The 14,524-nt window shown below is 39.2% G+C and overlaps 1 protein-coding gene and 1 long non-coding RNA gene across 3 annotated transcripts in view; one reads left to right on the top strand and one right to left on the bottom strand.

Moving 5' to 3' along the window:
* Nucleotides 1–14,524, bottom strand: part of KCNH5 (potassium voltage-gated channel subfamily H member 5) — a 518,579-nt gene that overhangs the window by 85,048 nt on the left and 419,007 nt on the right. For both annotated transcript variants that reach the window (XM_077464367.1, XM_077464368.1), the window contains one exon: nucleotides 10,410–10,662. In XM_077464367.1, coding sequence (XP_077320493.1) covers nucleotides 10,410–10,662 — 253 coding nt within the window. The remainder of the gene's footprint in view (nucleotides 1–10,409; nucleotides 10,663–14,524) is intronic.
* The window catches only part of LOC143942934 (uncharacterized), a 383,250-nt gene that overhangs the window by 325,671 nt on the left and 43,055 nt on the right, over nucleotides 1–14,524 (top strand). The window contains exon 4 of the long non-coding RNA XR_013264860.1: nucleotides 9,756–9,899. This is a non-coding gene — a long non-coding RNA (uncharacterized LOC143942934). The remainder of the gene's footprint in view (nucleotides 1–9,755; nucleotides 9,900–14,524) is intronic.

Raw genomic sequence — 14,524 nt, 5'->3', positions numbered from 1 at the left:
CTCCACCCAACAAAAAAGGGAAGGTGACCCCTGACATGCCACATTTGGCTTGTCATTTTTTTTCTGGGGGGGAGCGGAAACCCTCTTTTAAGAGGGTTTCAGTTCCCACTTCCTCCTAGGGCACTGTGGCGCCAGAAGTAAGTTCACCTCTCCCCTCTCCCTCCCTCTCGGCAATCATCAGGGACACATCACCAGGCTGTGAAGGAGAGGGAAAGGAGTGGGGCTTCGTTCCCCTGCATCACTGGACCCTGGGACAGGTAAGTGTCCGATTATTAAAAGTCAGCAGCTGCAGTATTTGTGGCTGCTGACTTTTAATTTTTTTGAAGTACAATTTTTTTTTAAGTCCGAACTCCGCTTTTAATCGTTAAATTGGACAAAACCAATTCAGTAAGCAAACCTGGGAAAGTCAAACAAAAGACAGACACCAATTTTAACGAGACATAATAAATAAAATAAAGTTGACCTACAGCACAGAGACTCTACCATGAATACAAAAAAATTATTCTGGTGTAAAGCTAAGCCAAAAGAGAAAGCAAAATTCTGTTTTGAGGATGCAAAATACAGTTAAACCTCAGACAAATAAAACAGTGGTGTGTAAATGGAAAGAACTGGGAAACCCATTGAGCAGATGGCTGCAGTCCCATACATGATCATTTCATTTCACACGGAAGTAATAATTTACTGATGCTTAAAAGCAGGATCTTACTGGCACAGGCAAGCAGAAATATCCTCAGCAAAATATGCAACGTATGTTCTGTAAAGTGTTATATACAACATACAGTGCTGTATGGTGTTTTCTAACATTGTTAATATTAACAGATTTATAAAACAGCTTGGGTTGGGGGATTTAGGGAGAGCGCAGAAATGTTTCTTGTATTTGCTTTATGTTCCATGGAAATCTTGTGCATACACATGTACAGGTGCACAAACTTGCATATACAGATGGATCTTCTTCCTCTTTAAGTTGCTAGTGTTTCTATCTATGCGTATAAAATGACGGCTGACAATAATAATCAAGTACAGGAATGGTACTGTCTATGTCAATTCTGAATTCTGCATTTCTGAAATCAGGCATGATATATTTGTATACAAGCTGCCAAATGGATTTCTAAATTAGATCATTCTTCAAACACATAATTATGTAATGTATTTGTTCTCTAGAAGATGTATTTAGCAAACTGAAGCTAATCTACGGCACCAAAAATGGAAAACAGGAATATTTAGAGTTTTCATTCTGAGAGGTTTCTTGACGTTTTCGTACAATGAACCTCATTACAAACAGAATGCGGCTTTGTGCTTTTTTTGAACTTCACAAATTTTATGGAATAATTTTCTTAAAATCGAGCTTAGAGGGTTTGTGAAGGCAAACTAGAAAAATACTCTTGGTAGACTGCCTCCTGGTGGGCATTATGGCTACAGATGTTAAAATGATTAGAGTCCATCTTTAAACAGATCTCCACACCTGTCAGTCACTGGCCTCACATCCTCCCAGCTTTGCCATCAGCAATGATACTTGGCTTGAAAACAATCACAGCAGGCAGAAGAGATTGCAATAAAAATAGTGGTTACTAAAGCCATTTTCCTTAGCTTAGTGAATGTTGTAAAAAATCACAACAAAGAATACCTAATCACTTGCATGGGGGAAAAAACGCATTTTTGTTTGCACAAGGCTGGATGATGGAAGTCAGCAGAACTAAGCTCATTCACTAACCTAAGAAAAAATTTCCCTTGCAAAGTGAACAGCCTATTTCCTAGACTACAGTGCCTTGCAAATGTATTCACCCCCTTGGTATTTTGTGTTTTGTTGCCTCACAACCTGAAATTAACATTTTGAGGATTTGCATCATTTAATTTACAGAACTTATCCAAAAATTTGAAGATTTTTTATTTCATTGTGAAGCAAACAACAAATACGACAAAATAACAGAAAAATTCAATGTGCGCAACTATTCACCCTCCTAAAGTCAATACTTTGTAGAGCTACCTTTTGTGGCTATCACAGCTCCAAGTCACTTTGGATAAGTCTAACTCTGCATCATCATGATTTGGTCTTAAAGATGTCAGGAACCTAGATTGCTACAGCATAGGGGGGAAGAAGCTGGGGGTGGGGGGACTGGTCTAGCTTTGGGGAGGAGCAGAAGCTCTGGTAAATACATATTTTTTTTATTCCCCTAGACCAAAACAACCAATGAACCATTGCAGTGCAAGCATAGCTCCAACTGTGTTGTCAAGAGTTGGCGTTTGAGAAAAAGTGTTTGTTTTTGTGTGTCTCCATTTGATAGAATTCCCATTACATCCTCTCCCTCTGATTGGGAAGTATGGGATCCCTGCAAAAGTTACACTCCGTGTACTACAGTGCCTTGCAAAAGTATTCACCCCCCTTTGCATTTTTTGTTTTGTTGCCTCACAACCTGGAATTAACATGGATTGTTTGAGGATTTGCATAATTTATTTTACAGGACATGCTCACAACTTTGAAGATGTTTTTTTAACATCTTTATACAGTGTCCACTGCAATAATAAATATAACCTATGCCAGTACAAATCATACTGTGAGCACACCTTAACAATATAATGCTTGTCTTTACCCTACGTACCAGACAGGCACTTGACTACCCCAAAACCCGATTAACGGCATACAACTGTAACAAATGCTAACTGCTGGCAAGGTTAAACTGCCAATAAAGCTGTGATTACCATTGTCAGATGTAGGGAGAGTGGACTGGCAAGGCTTTGACCAGATGCCAAACCTTCAGGTCAGAGCTCAAGACCAACCCCAACACCCCATATAACTAACAATCCAACCCATACCAAAAAATATGTTTTATATGCATAGTCTAGCAACACCCCTTTCAAGCACTTCCATGAACCGGAGGGGAATTCGTGTGAACATATCTCTATAATCATAATACTGTATCGGTATTGGGTGGATGGACCCGTTAATAAACCAATGAATTCCCACACTTCTTCATAATTAAGTTCATAAAGCAGGCACTTTGTTATCTACTGCCAAAAACGGCAAAGGTCTTGTAACATGCTTAATCCAAGCGCACACACACACGGCAGAGAGACGTGAGGAGTTGGTTCAATGAGAGGCAGATTGCAGCAAGAACACACAGCGGGGGACAGTGGTTAGTTAAGTGAGACATAAATAATCAGTATGTCTTTCCAGCTACAAGACTGCTGAAAAGCTCTTTATTTTAATGGCTCAGTGTTCTCTTGTAGATGGCAAACTTAAAATCTGATTATGCACAGCATATGCTGCCCTACCAACACCATTTGTCAACGTCTTTAGAGATGACACTGCTCTGGAATCAGTCTGATTGAACTCTCCAAGTGGGAACAGAGAGTTTGATGTAGATTGAGTGACTTGCAGGAAGAAAAAAATCCAACACACTTTGGCCATTATGTAACTACAACTCTCAATTTGACTGGCATCTTGGCAGGCAGCTAAGTTTAAAGTTAAACTTAATGTTTCCCAAATAACCGCCAGGCGATTAAAGAAGTTAGCGTGCCAAAATGTAAAAAGTTTTTACTCCTCCAATAACCTTCATTGGCTAGTCTCATGCTACCAACAAGAAGTAGGTACATTTACTTTAAAATTAAACTTTTAACTTATAATTAACTAAATAAAAAGATAGACAAGCAGGCTGTACCTGCAGCAGCTTTCATTGCCTCATCTATGCTGGATTGCTGGGACATACTAATCAGGCAAAGCTCTGGAACGTCCCGAGGGTGACAGAGCTTACCTGCTCCCTCTCACTCCATAAATCCACCTGGTCCAGCACTATACTGGGCTGCCTCACCATGCAAAAGGGAGTGACCAAGCTACAGCACTACCCCAGGAATTGACGCAGTTGTAGAGACCAAAGCTCAAGAGGCGCTCACCCGAGAAACTGTACGGGTGGGTTGGGGGGGGGGGGGGACATAGCTGGGACCCAGGGAGGGATATTTAACATTATATTGTTGCAGAGTGACTACATTCATAAAAAATACATGGTAACATTGTTATAATGTATTTCTGTAAGTGCGTCTGTGCAAATTAAAGACTGTAGTGATTGCCATGCAGTAAAATAGGAATATTTCTTCCCCTTTTGGTGCCACCATGACAAAATAAAATGTGTCCAAAAAGCAGCGCACAAAAGGAGATAATTCAAATGTATGTGTAGCCAAAACCTTTTTTTTTTTCATTGGATAGAGTACAGAAGGGTTAAAATCCCTGAAGGTCAGGTTTTCGTTGTCTGTGTTTGGTTAGGGAAATTTTTCTTATTTCTGTTGCATCTCTGGGACTGAAAAAAGTGAGAGGAATTCCCTTTTTAGACCGTTATCACACGTTATAAATGATCCTTATTGGAAAAATGTACCCTCTATTCTGGTGACAACTCATAAATGTAGGATTTTCATTCACTTTCTGTCTCAGTGACAGTGGAAATGAGAACAAATGGGGGGGGGGGGGGGGAATCTACATAGCCAGAACACTAATGACAGTAGGAGGTTGTGGTACATCCCTATTTTATCTAAAACCTGAAGTTTTGGATATAAAAGGAGAAAAAAAAGCTCAATAACTCAGAGGGTGGGAAGAACCCCCACAAAAGCCATAAAGTCTATATCAGTGTTGGCAAACCTTGGCACCTCAGATGTTTTGGAACTACATTTCCCATGATGCTCATGCACTTTGCAGTGTAGTTGTAGCATCATGGGAAATGTAGTTCCAAAACATCTGGGGTGCCAAGGTTCACCATCACTGGTCTATATTGTAAAGGAGGTACCAATTCAAAGTCCACTATGGTGATGGCTACTGCAAATCTCAGGATATTGGATCGCTTCTTTACACCATAAAAACAAAAGGAAAATAAGCCGCCATCTACAGTGGGGAGAACAACTTATTTCACTTGATGTACAGGTTTCAATTGTTGCGCTTTTGCACAAGTAAGTTATCTACAGTTCTGTGATGCACATGCGGGGTGTTTCTATACTAAACTATACCTTCACTTTGGTGTCTTGACTTTAACTTTTATCACTGATGGCAAAGAGTTGACATCAATGAAGGAATTAAATATATTATACAAACTGGGGAATCATATGCTGTACTCAGTGATTCTGTTTCTTATTTTTTTTTATATTTTATGACATTTTGGTGTTATGTCTTACACTTAGATGTTATAAGTAAATGCAGTTGGATAAAACTAAAACCCTGTCTGTCTTCATTTCAGGCTGCAGGGAAACAAAATGTGATTTTTTTTTAACGTCTGTGGGGGGGGGGGGGTGATTATTTTCCATACCCATTTTCTATACCCACTGTAAGTTTAGAAAACCTTACATGACACAGGATGTAAATGTGAATTTATTTAATTTTTGTAGCAAAAGTGTTTTTTTTTCGTCTATCAAATTGTAGTCTAGACCATGTCTGCTCCTTTCTATTATTTTCATAGATATCCATGTTCATTTAGGGCTGAATTCCAGTCAGATAAAAAGGTACACATAATGCAGCTCTAAATACATCATTACATTTATTTATTTTTAAATGCAAGCAGTGTAAGTATCTTAAAATGGTTGTAAAGGCAGAAGTTTTTTTTATCTTAATGCATCAAGATAAAAAAATCTTCTGTGTGCAGCAGCCCCACTAAGACTTACCTGAGCCCCATCTCTATTCAACAATGTGCACGAGTGCCTCGGCTGTCTTTCCCTCCTGATTGGCTGAGACACAGCAGTGGTGCCATTGGCTCCCGCTGCTGTAAATGAAAGTCAGCTAGCCAATCAGTAGGGGGTGGGGGGTGGGCTCTATGTCACAGAGCTGCAGCTTGGCTCAGGTGACCCCATAGCAAGCTGCCTGCTGTGGGGGGCACTCAAAAGGAGGGAGGGGTCAGAAGTGCCAAAGAGGGACCCGAGAAGAGCAAGATCCAGGCCAAAACCACTGCACAGAGCAGGTAATTATAACATTTTTGTTAGAAAGAAAAACAAGACATTAGTATCACTTTAATATGATTTGGCATCAGCAAGATGGGACGAGACAGAGACAAACTCTGGTATTGCTGTGTAAAGAGCATGTTGATAAGAGGAGAGAGAAGAGCGAGATGGAGATAAGGAGAAAAAACAGGAAAAAATCGCGCTACCACCTATATTAAAAATTACAAAAATTGTGCACACATAAAAAACTGCTGCAGTTCTACTATATACCAAAAAATACATATAAATACTCGAAAAAAATGTCCCAAAGGAAAAAACCGCGCTGTCCTAAGTATAAACCTAGGTTATGTGTTTCCCCTACAGGGGAATTTAAACAACTACAAAATTTGTGTGGCAATGTCATAAAATATATTATTGCCACAACCCTAAAAAATAGAAAGGATTATTTGTATATAATGTGAAACTTATAATATATATCCCCAACAGAATAATATCATCTATACCTTCAATTCAACAAGTGCAAGACAATAACATATGACATATCTATATGCACGATGCACACACAATGCATATAAAAACACAGCACCCTCTGCACCCCTATCTCAACAGGTGCAAAGGAATGGCACATTCATATATATAACAATAAAAATGTGAAATGGGGGGTGAAGACGCTGAAGACGTTATTCTAATGAAACCTACGTCAGAGGCAGTGCAAGGTCACGTAGGACATCCGGTCTTTCTGGCTAACAACACGAGTGTGTGGAACGCACGCCATCTATAGAGGATAGCGCGGATACCTTTGGTATTGCTCGAGATTAATGCCAGCAGCCCCAGTGCCGGGAGAAAGGCACTTTTTCAAGTAAGGAGCCATTTGGCTGTACATTATTTTAAATATTTTAATAGAACTATATTACACTATGGAGGCTTTCCATCTGTTTTTTAGGGTTGTGGCAATAATATATTTTATGACATTGCCACACAAATTTTGTAGTTGTTTAAATTCCCCTGTAGGGGAAACACATAACCTAGGTTTATACTTAGGACAGCGCGGTTTTTTCCTTTGGGACATTTTTTTCGAGATGGAGATAAGCCCACCAATATGCTTGTCTCCTTTCCCTTTCATGTCGGGGGGAGACATCTAAGTGAAAGTGAAACTGCAGAAGAAAAAGATCATAACCCCTCTCCCCTGCAAGGACGGGCTGCGCTGTGTTGCAGACAGTCATGACTCTCGGGACTAAATGGAGAGATTTACAAATTCCTTTGGCAGGTAAGACAGATCTCATATATGTGTTGCATCTGTGTAGCTATTTGCCTGGAAGTTCAGCTTTAACATAAATCACTCAATAATACTCAATCACTAAAAAGCTCAATAATACACAGCATTTTACAACATTTATCCAAAAAGGACATCTTGCTGGACCCCCACTGCTCATGTCATTAGTAACAAATTGTCTCATAAAGCAAAGCCAATCACTCATCTACTCAAACCTACACCGCTGGTCGCACCAATATATCAAAGCGTTGACATAATTATGTTTACTAGATAAATGTTGCTGTTTTTCACGAATATCAAACACTTCATCTTGTATTTGGGAATCCTATTAATTTAAGGGACGAGTGGGCAGATTAAACAAAAAAAAATGTATTAAAGGAGAGGAGTAAAATGCGTTGGGAGCGGCGAGGCTTGAAATAACATCTACACATCAGTCACCCAGACAGGCTTATCCTCTGCTGCACAATTTGCTTCAACAACTTCCGAAATCTATGAAGGATAAATGATCTGCATGGTTTGCTTCTCGCTGAACCGCTCTACCTCTCAGTCATTACCAAATCTCTTCAAACTTCAATTGTTGTTTTGGTTTTGTCTTGCTACAAGTCTGGCAATTAATCAGCATTCACATCCCCTACAAACATACTTAAAGTATGTCAACCCTTGTGAACTTCTATTATCTGTTGGGGATCTGTTTAACTTATTCCTACCAAAAGTATAAAAGAGCAAGAGACAACCAACAAACGCTAGTCTACATTTTTAACTTTTTTTTTTTCCTTCAGTCCACCCAAAACTAGACTGTATTTTTTGGTTGCTATTGAATCAGCTGCCATTTCCTAATGTTATTTTGGGATTCTGAATGCCAAATATGCATGAACTCCCAGATGTGTCTATGTTACAGGGCAGTGGTGGCTATTTTTTGGGGGGGGGGCGACAAACCCCCTCCGTCGGTTGGTGGTCAGGTTTGGTGCACTTACCCCATCTATGCAGCGCATCACTGGCGGCTTCCCTTGCTTGGCTGTGGCGTCAGCTTTCCCTTCCTCTGCTCTCCACGGGCATCGGTGGCTTCCGTTTACTCCCTCCTCCTCGGCATCCAATCGGGAGTCTTCTCTTTTTGGCCAATCGGAAAATGGGTCTCAGACCTGCTTCTGATTGGCTGGATTGAGGATCAGTGTTACAACAGCAAATATTTATTCGCTGTTGTAACACCTGGGTGGGCTCATGGCACAATGCTCTGCTCTCTGATTTACACCTTATTTTGAAGCCTATTGAAGCCTAGTGAAGCCTATGGCTCTAATCAGGTACTGAAAAAACACCCCTGCCGATGTAATTCAGGCGCCCGGCATCCTGAAAGGGGCCGGATGCATGAATAGGGGGTGATCGCGATGGATGCAATACATCTGTGACAAAATAAAGCACTACACCCCAGGTCACCCTCTCCGGTCAACTAACCAGAACCTCCTCCACATCCCCAAGTCCTGTTATAAATTAAAAGGTGAACGATGGTCCATGGCTATGGAACGCTCTACCTGCAGACATCTGCTTGAAAGAAAACAAGCTGGCCTTCAGGAAGAAGCTCAAGACCCATCTCTTCTGAAGACCCAGATGGACACTGGCGGCAAAAGCGCCCTAAGGTGATTTAGTTTGCTTGTGTAGCACTATACAAGTTAATTTATTCATTCATTCATTCGACGTGGATAGATTCATGCTATCCATGAATCTATCCATTATTCATATAGGGGTGGCGTGGATAGAGAGGGTAGCGCCCAGGCACCCCTAATGGATGGGCTGCCACTAGTACAGGATCTCTACAAGAAAGTTGCCTATTTCCTGATGGTATTGCCATTCTTGTGTATAATAGGGAGTACAGCAAAAAAGGGTGAGACCCTGCCAAATAATAACATAGAAGGGCACTAGAAAAAGTAAATTGTTCCAATGTGTAGTGATCAACCAACAGCTTTTCCATCAGCAGTTGGTTGCACTCACAGCCTATTGCAGTAGGGTGTGCACCCCAAAGCTCAAACACATATGCGTGTGCAATTGTATACATACGGAGGGTGTCAGTAGTTTTTTTTATTATTATTATTTTATTTTGTACAATTTTTTTCAAATTTTTTTTAGGAGCCCTGTTAGGGAGCTTTGGTCAACTATCAGGGATCCAAGCAGGGTGACTTTGCGCCACATGGGGTTATTGGTGTATATATTTGCCAGCACACCATGGATCTACAATCATCATCCGTTTTTTTTTTTATTGCAGATAGATCAAATCATAAAAGATAAGTAGAAGGTTTCGGAGTCGGTAGAGTACATGTGGTGACATCCATGAGCTTTGTTTTCCAGGAACATGTGCAATAGGAATATAGAAAAGACATGGGGTGATTAGGGTGTGCCCATGCATATTTTGAACTCCCTGTGCACATGCCTATATTCGCATCTCAATGGTCTAAATTTAGAGGGCTTAAATTGTGTTTTGAACATTCATTCTGTCCTTGTGTCATGCTACTTGTCTGGCCAATTTATATTTGTAGATTGTTCTTTGGTATTGATTTAGATTTCTATTGGTTATTGTTTTTGCCAGCCACCTGCCATGACCTCCAGCACATCTAACTACATTCCTGCCCTGCACTTCTGTAATTCTTCTGGTTATTCCCGTTTATTTGGCTGTCAATCTTCAGTGACACACAGGATCTTCACATTCAATGACCAAATACAGTGGCCAAAGGTAAGGGTTTCAACTTCATCATAATCTACTAAGCTATCAGCATAGCTCCACTGAATTAAAAGCCAATGCACACTGCCTTCTGAATTTAGTTTAAGGCCTTGTTGTTTGCCTATATTTCTCTATGCAAGTCAATGTGAATGTATATTAACTCATGGAAAAAGCATTCTGCAGAGTCTATGTACTCTATGCCTTAATTTGTTTAAAACATTTATGAAGCACCAAAAAAAAGCGCAGTGGTGACATGACAGCAAAGTAAATATTTTCTGAGAAGATTTAAATAAACCCTTTCATGATAAAATGGAAATTTTAAGCTAGTGGAAGGGGCCAGAGAGATACAGTGAAGCAGAAAAGGGAAAAGCATATCATTAAATATAACAGAAAATAAAAAATGCACAGCAATTTCTAGTTGGGAATATTATAAAAGTGATCTGAGTTTTATAATAACTTGATATGCATAGATGTATTTTGCTGTTGAATCATAATGCATCTACAGAGCATAGGTTTTCTTACCCAGGATGGCCACCACCTCCTCATCCTGGATGACTTCCAGCGATCCCGACACCACAAAGCACAGAGCATCAACACTTTCGCCGGCATGGTAGATAAGGTCTCCGGGAGCGCAATGGATTGTTTGAAACTCCACCGCCAAAGATCGCAGACAGCCGTCACTGGCCAGACGAAAAGCAGGGTGCTCATTAAACACTTTCCTATTTAGGTGCACACAGATGTCCGCTCTCATGTCCTTGGGACATATTCCAAGAACCTGTGAGAATAAAAGATAGAGATAACTTTCTAAAGGGTGTCTATTAGTCAAATTATAAAATGTAAACCCCAACAATGAACTTCCCCTATCTGCTCCATTTTTGGTTAAGTAACCCATTAAAAAGGTTTTATTATACTGATTAGATACAGTCATTGCCAAAAATATTGGCAAAACTGCATTTCCTTCAGATGATGCACTACTTCGTCCAGAAAATTTGTTTAGCCATTCTCAACAAATAGCATCCCTTCCCCTCCCAATCTGAGTGCTGACGCGCAAGGCATTCATTAGGCTAACAAAAGGACACATTCAAGTGCAAATAATAGTTTTATTTAAGTATAAATCTGTTTTTAGGAATACAATCCCAGTTAAAAAAAAAAAAAGCTTTTAAACATATCCAGGGTCCAGGATTCATCATCTGCTCATGCATATGGTTTAGTCTCAGAAGAAAAACCTTCAGCAATAGCAACACAGAAATACAATAGTAAAAGTGAAAAGATTATTTGTAACATGGAGTTTTAGTGGCCAAGCTATATTTTTTTTACCACTGGTATTCTATCTTTAATATAAAAGTCTTGGGCACAAGTCACAGGTCAGTGGGATCTGAATATTCCCCAATAATAGGTTTGTCTGCTAGGCTTGAATAACATGTAGGGGGCGCTAATTAACAAAAATTATTAATCACCAATGTAAACAATAACCTTCTTATTGATAATCAATAATTTGGCTACTTAATAATACATAACATATGTGCAACTAGTTAAAGTGCATTCAGCATCATGAATACAATAAAAAAATAAAAAATACATTCCTGTGATAACACCTGAGATGACAGCATTTACTGCAATAACTACAATAAGAAAGTCCTTCAATTTAAACTATATCGGAAAAAGTTCTTCCATGAACATGATGTGATAGTCCACACAAAAAATATATGTTAAATCTCTCGTGTAGAAAAATGTGATCTCAACGTGATCCTTCACCACAGCCTTGATCATCCACACCAAATAAGTGATAGTATATGGTTCACCTTACCAGATTTTATTGACCACTTTACTGAAAAAGTAAGTCAACGTTCGCTTATGGCATGCTGGCATGGGGGGGGGGGGGGGGGGGGGGTGAAGACGCTGAAGACGTTATTCTAATGAAACCTACGTCAGAGGCAGTGCAAGGTCACATAGGACATCCGGTCTTTCTGGCTAACAACACGAGTGTCAAAGGCATGTGAGCAGGCACAATCCTGCAGAAGTGAACGTTGACTTACTTTTTCAGTAAAATGGTCAATAAAATCTGGTAAGCTAAACCATATACTATCACTTATTTGGTGTGGATGATCAAGGCTGTGGTGAAGGATCACGTACAAAGTTGAGATCACATTTTTCTACACGAGAGATTTAACATATATATTTTTTGTGTGGACTATCACATCATGTTCATGGAAGAACTTTTTCTGATATAGTTTCAATTGAAGGACTTTCTTATTGTAGTTATTGCAGTAAATGCTGTCACCTCAGGTGTTCTCACATGAATGTATTTTTTTATTTTTTGTGTTGCATTCATGATGCTGAATGCACTTTAACTAGTTGCACATATGTTATGCATTATTATAGTAGCCAAATTATTGATTATCAATAAGAAGGTTATTGTTCACATTGGTGATTAATATTTTTTGTTAATTAGCGCCCCCTACATGTTATTCATATCTTGAATTGAGAAGTGTAAAATTGTATTCTCTTTTTTCAGGGGAGCAGCTATAGAATATTCTTGAGTTTTTTCAAGTATATATATATATATATATATATATATATATATATATATATTTTTGGCACTGGGTTTCTTTGTTTAACCCAATCAGGTTTTTCAAGGGAATGTAAGGAGGCTTATGTATGTGTTGTCTTTCTTATTATCTGGATTAAATACATAAACAATTATTTTAGCCAGATAAATATTAAATATTACATAATTTAGAATAATTTACATTCTCATTTTAATCCTTAAGGTGAAGCTTAAGGCTCCTATTTCTAGTTTCTCCTTACTTCCCTTTTTAAAAAAAAGCCTGTTTACAGAGCTCTGTAACTTAAGCTGAAATGAATATACATGTCACTGATTTGAGTCATCTCCCTTCAAGGGTTTAATCAGACAGAGAAAGTCTGAAAGCAGGAAACTTCTGCTGTACTCTCTTCAGATAAACCATCTTTGTCATAAATATTATTTTGTAAAACTTAATTCGTATATCTTATTCATACAGTGGATAAAAAACATCTGCACACCCCTGTTAAAATGTCAGGTTTCTGTGGTGTTAAAAAAATTAGACAAAGAAAAATTATTTCAGAACTTTTTCCACCTTTATTGTGACCAATAAACTGTACAGCTCTCTGCGGACCATGGCTTTTGCTGTAGGATGCAACTAAGAAAATGTCAGAAAAGACCTACTAGAATAGCTGAACTTTATTTGGGGTTAATCAGAGGCAATTTAAATGATGGCAAGTGTGTACTGACTCCTATTTAACATGACTTTGAATGTTTGCTTAATTCTGAACACAGCTACATCCCCAGTTATTAAAGGGTGTGCACACTTATGTAACCACATTTTTACATCACAGAAACCTGACATATTAACAGGGGTGTGTAGACTTTTTATATCCACTGTAGCTACCACAAAACCCACTTACATATTAAAAGTAGATATAAACATTGGTTCAACAACATATACTTTAGAAAATAAAATGAAAATAAAAATGACCCCAAACCACTATAAATTTTAAAGATTTAATTTATGAAACATTTTTCCATTCAATTTGCAAATTACAGCACTTGCATTGTTTCATTTGGATGCTGATTTTTAGTATGGTAAAAAGCTGATCATGATGCTAATCTGTCACACCTGCTTAAATAAATTATTCAAGTGCCATTTAAGAAAAAGACAATTTATCACCACACTTCCCCAGTGATGCATAATTGCTTTTAAAATTTTTTGTTTTTTACTGTATGCTTCACAATCCACACAGATGCTAAATTGGGATTGAAGATATATATATATTTACAAAGGCAAGAAAAAGTATATGAACCCCCTGGAATTAAAGTTTTACTAAAGGTTAAAGTGGTTGTAAACCCTTACAAACCACTTTGACCTATAGGTAAGCCTAGATTAAGGCTTACCTGTAGGTCCAAGAAATATCTCCTAAACCTATATGGTTTAGGAGATATTTGCCCGAAAACAGGCACCGCTGTCTACGGCGTATGCGCTGTAGACAGCGGCGCGCAGGCGCACCGAGCGCGGCATTCTCCCGTGCGCATGCGCAGGAGTGACGTCATCGCGGCTTCGCCGAATGACAGCGGCAGAGCTGCGAAACCCCACCAAGAAGATGGATGCGGCGGACTACAGGGGACAGCGGCGACTTCGCTGGCTCCTGTGTCAGGTAAGTGACACATAAAGGACTACTATGCGATGCATAGTAGTCCATTATGCTTTGCCTTTGCAGGGAATGAAAGAGGAAGTAAACTCATCAGGGTTTACGTCCTCTTTAAAACTTTGGCCTTTAAAAATCTTGGCTCCTCCTCCTCTTGTGTGTCCCAATAGCAAGCCATTGGCTATGGGGGCACACTGCGCCTACTCAATCTCGAGCTGTGTGCCTATGGAGCTGCACTAAAAGGCACAATGTAAACTCCTTTTACTAGTATTTTAATGCGAGCATCTTTACAAAATGTAAGACACCAACACCCACATCACCCTATTACCTGTCCCTAACTGTAATCACACTCTGAGTTATACCAAAAGCTGAACTCTGGCCAGCTGTGCCCGCATTGCATGGGTTAACTGCTAGTTTTTGTCTAGGGGATTGGAGAGCCAAGATATACTCACCTT

This window comes from Lithobates pipiens, unplaced genomic scaffold (genome assembly GCF_037356315.1).
Source record: "Lithobates pipiens isolate NorthernLeopardFrog02 unplaced genomic scaffold, aLitPip1_a1.2 Scaffold_30, whole genome shotgun sequence".
NCBI lineage: Eukaryota > Metazoa > Chordata > Amphibia > Anura > Ranidae > Lithobates > Lithobates pipiens.
The sequence above is the reverse complement of the archived record's forward strand: the minus strand, read 5'-3'. Positions and strand labels throughout refer to the sequence as shown.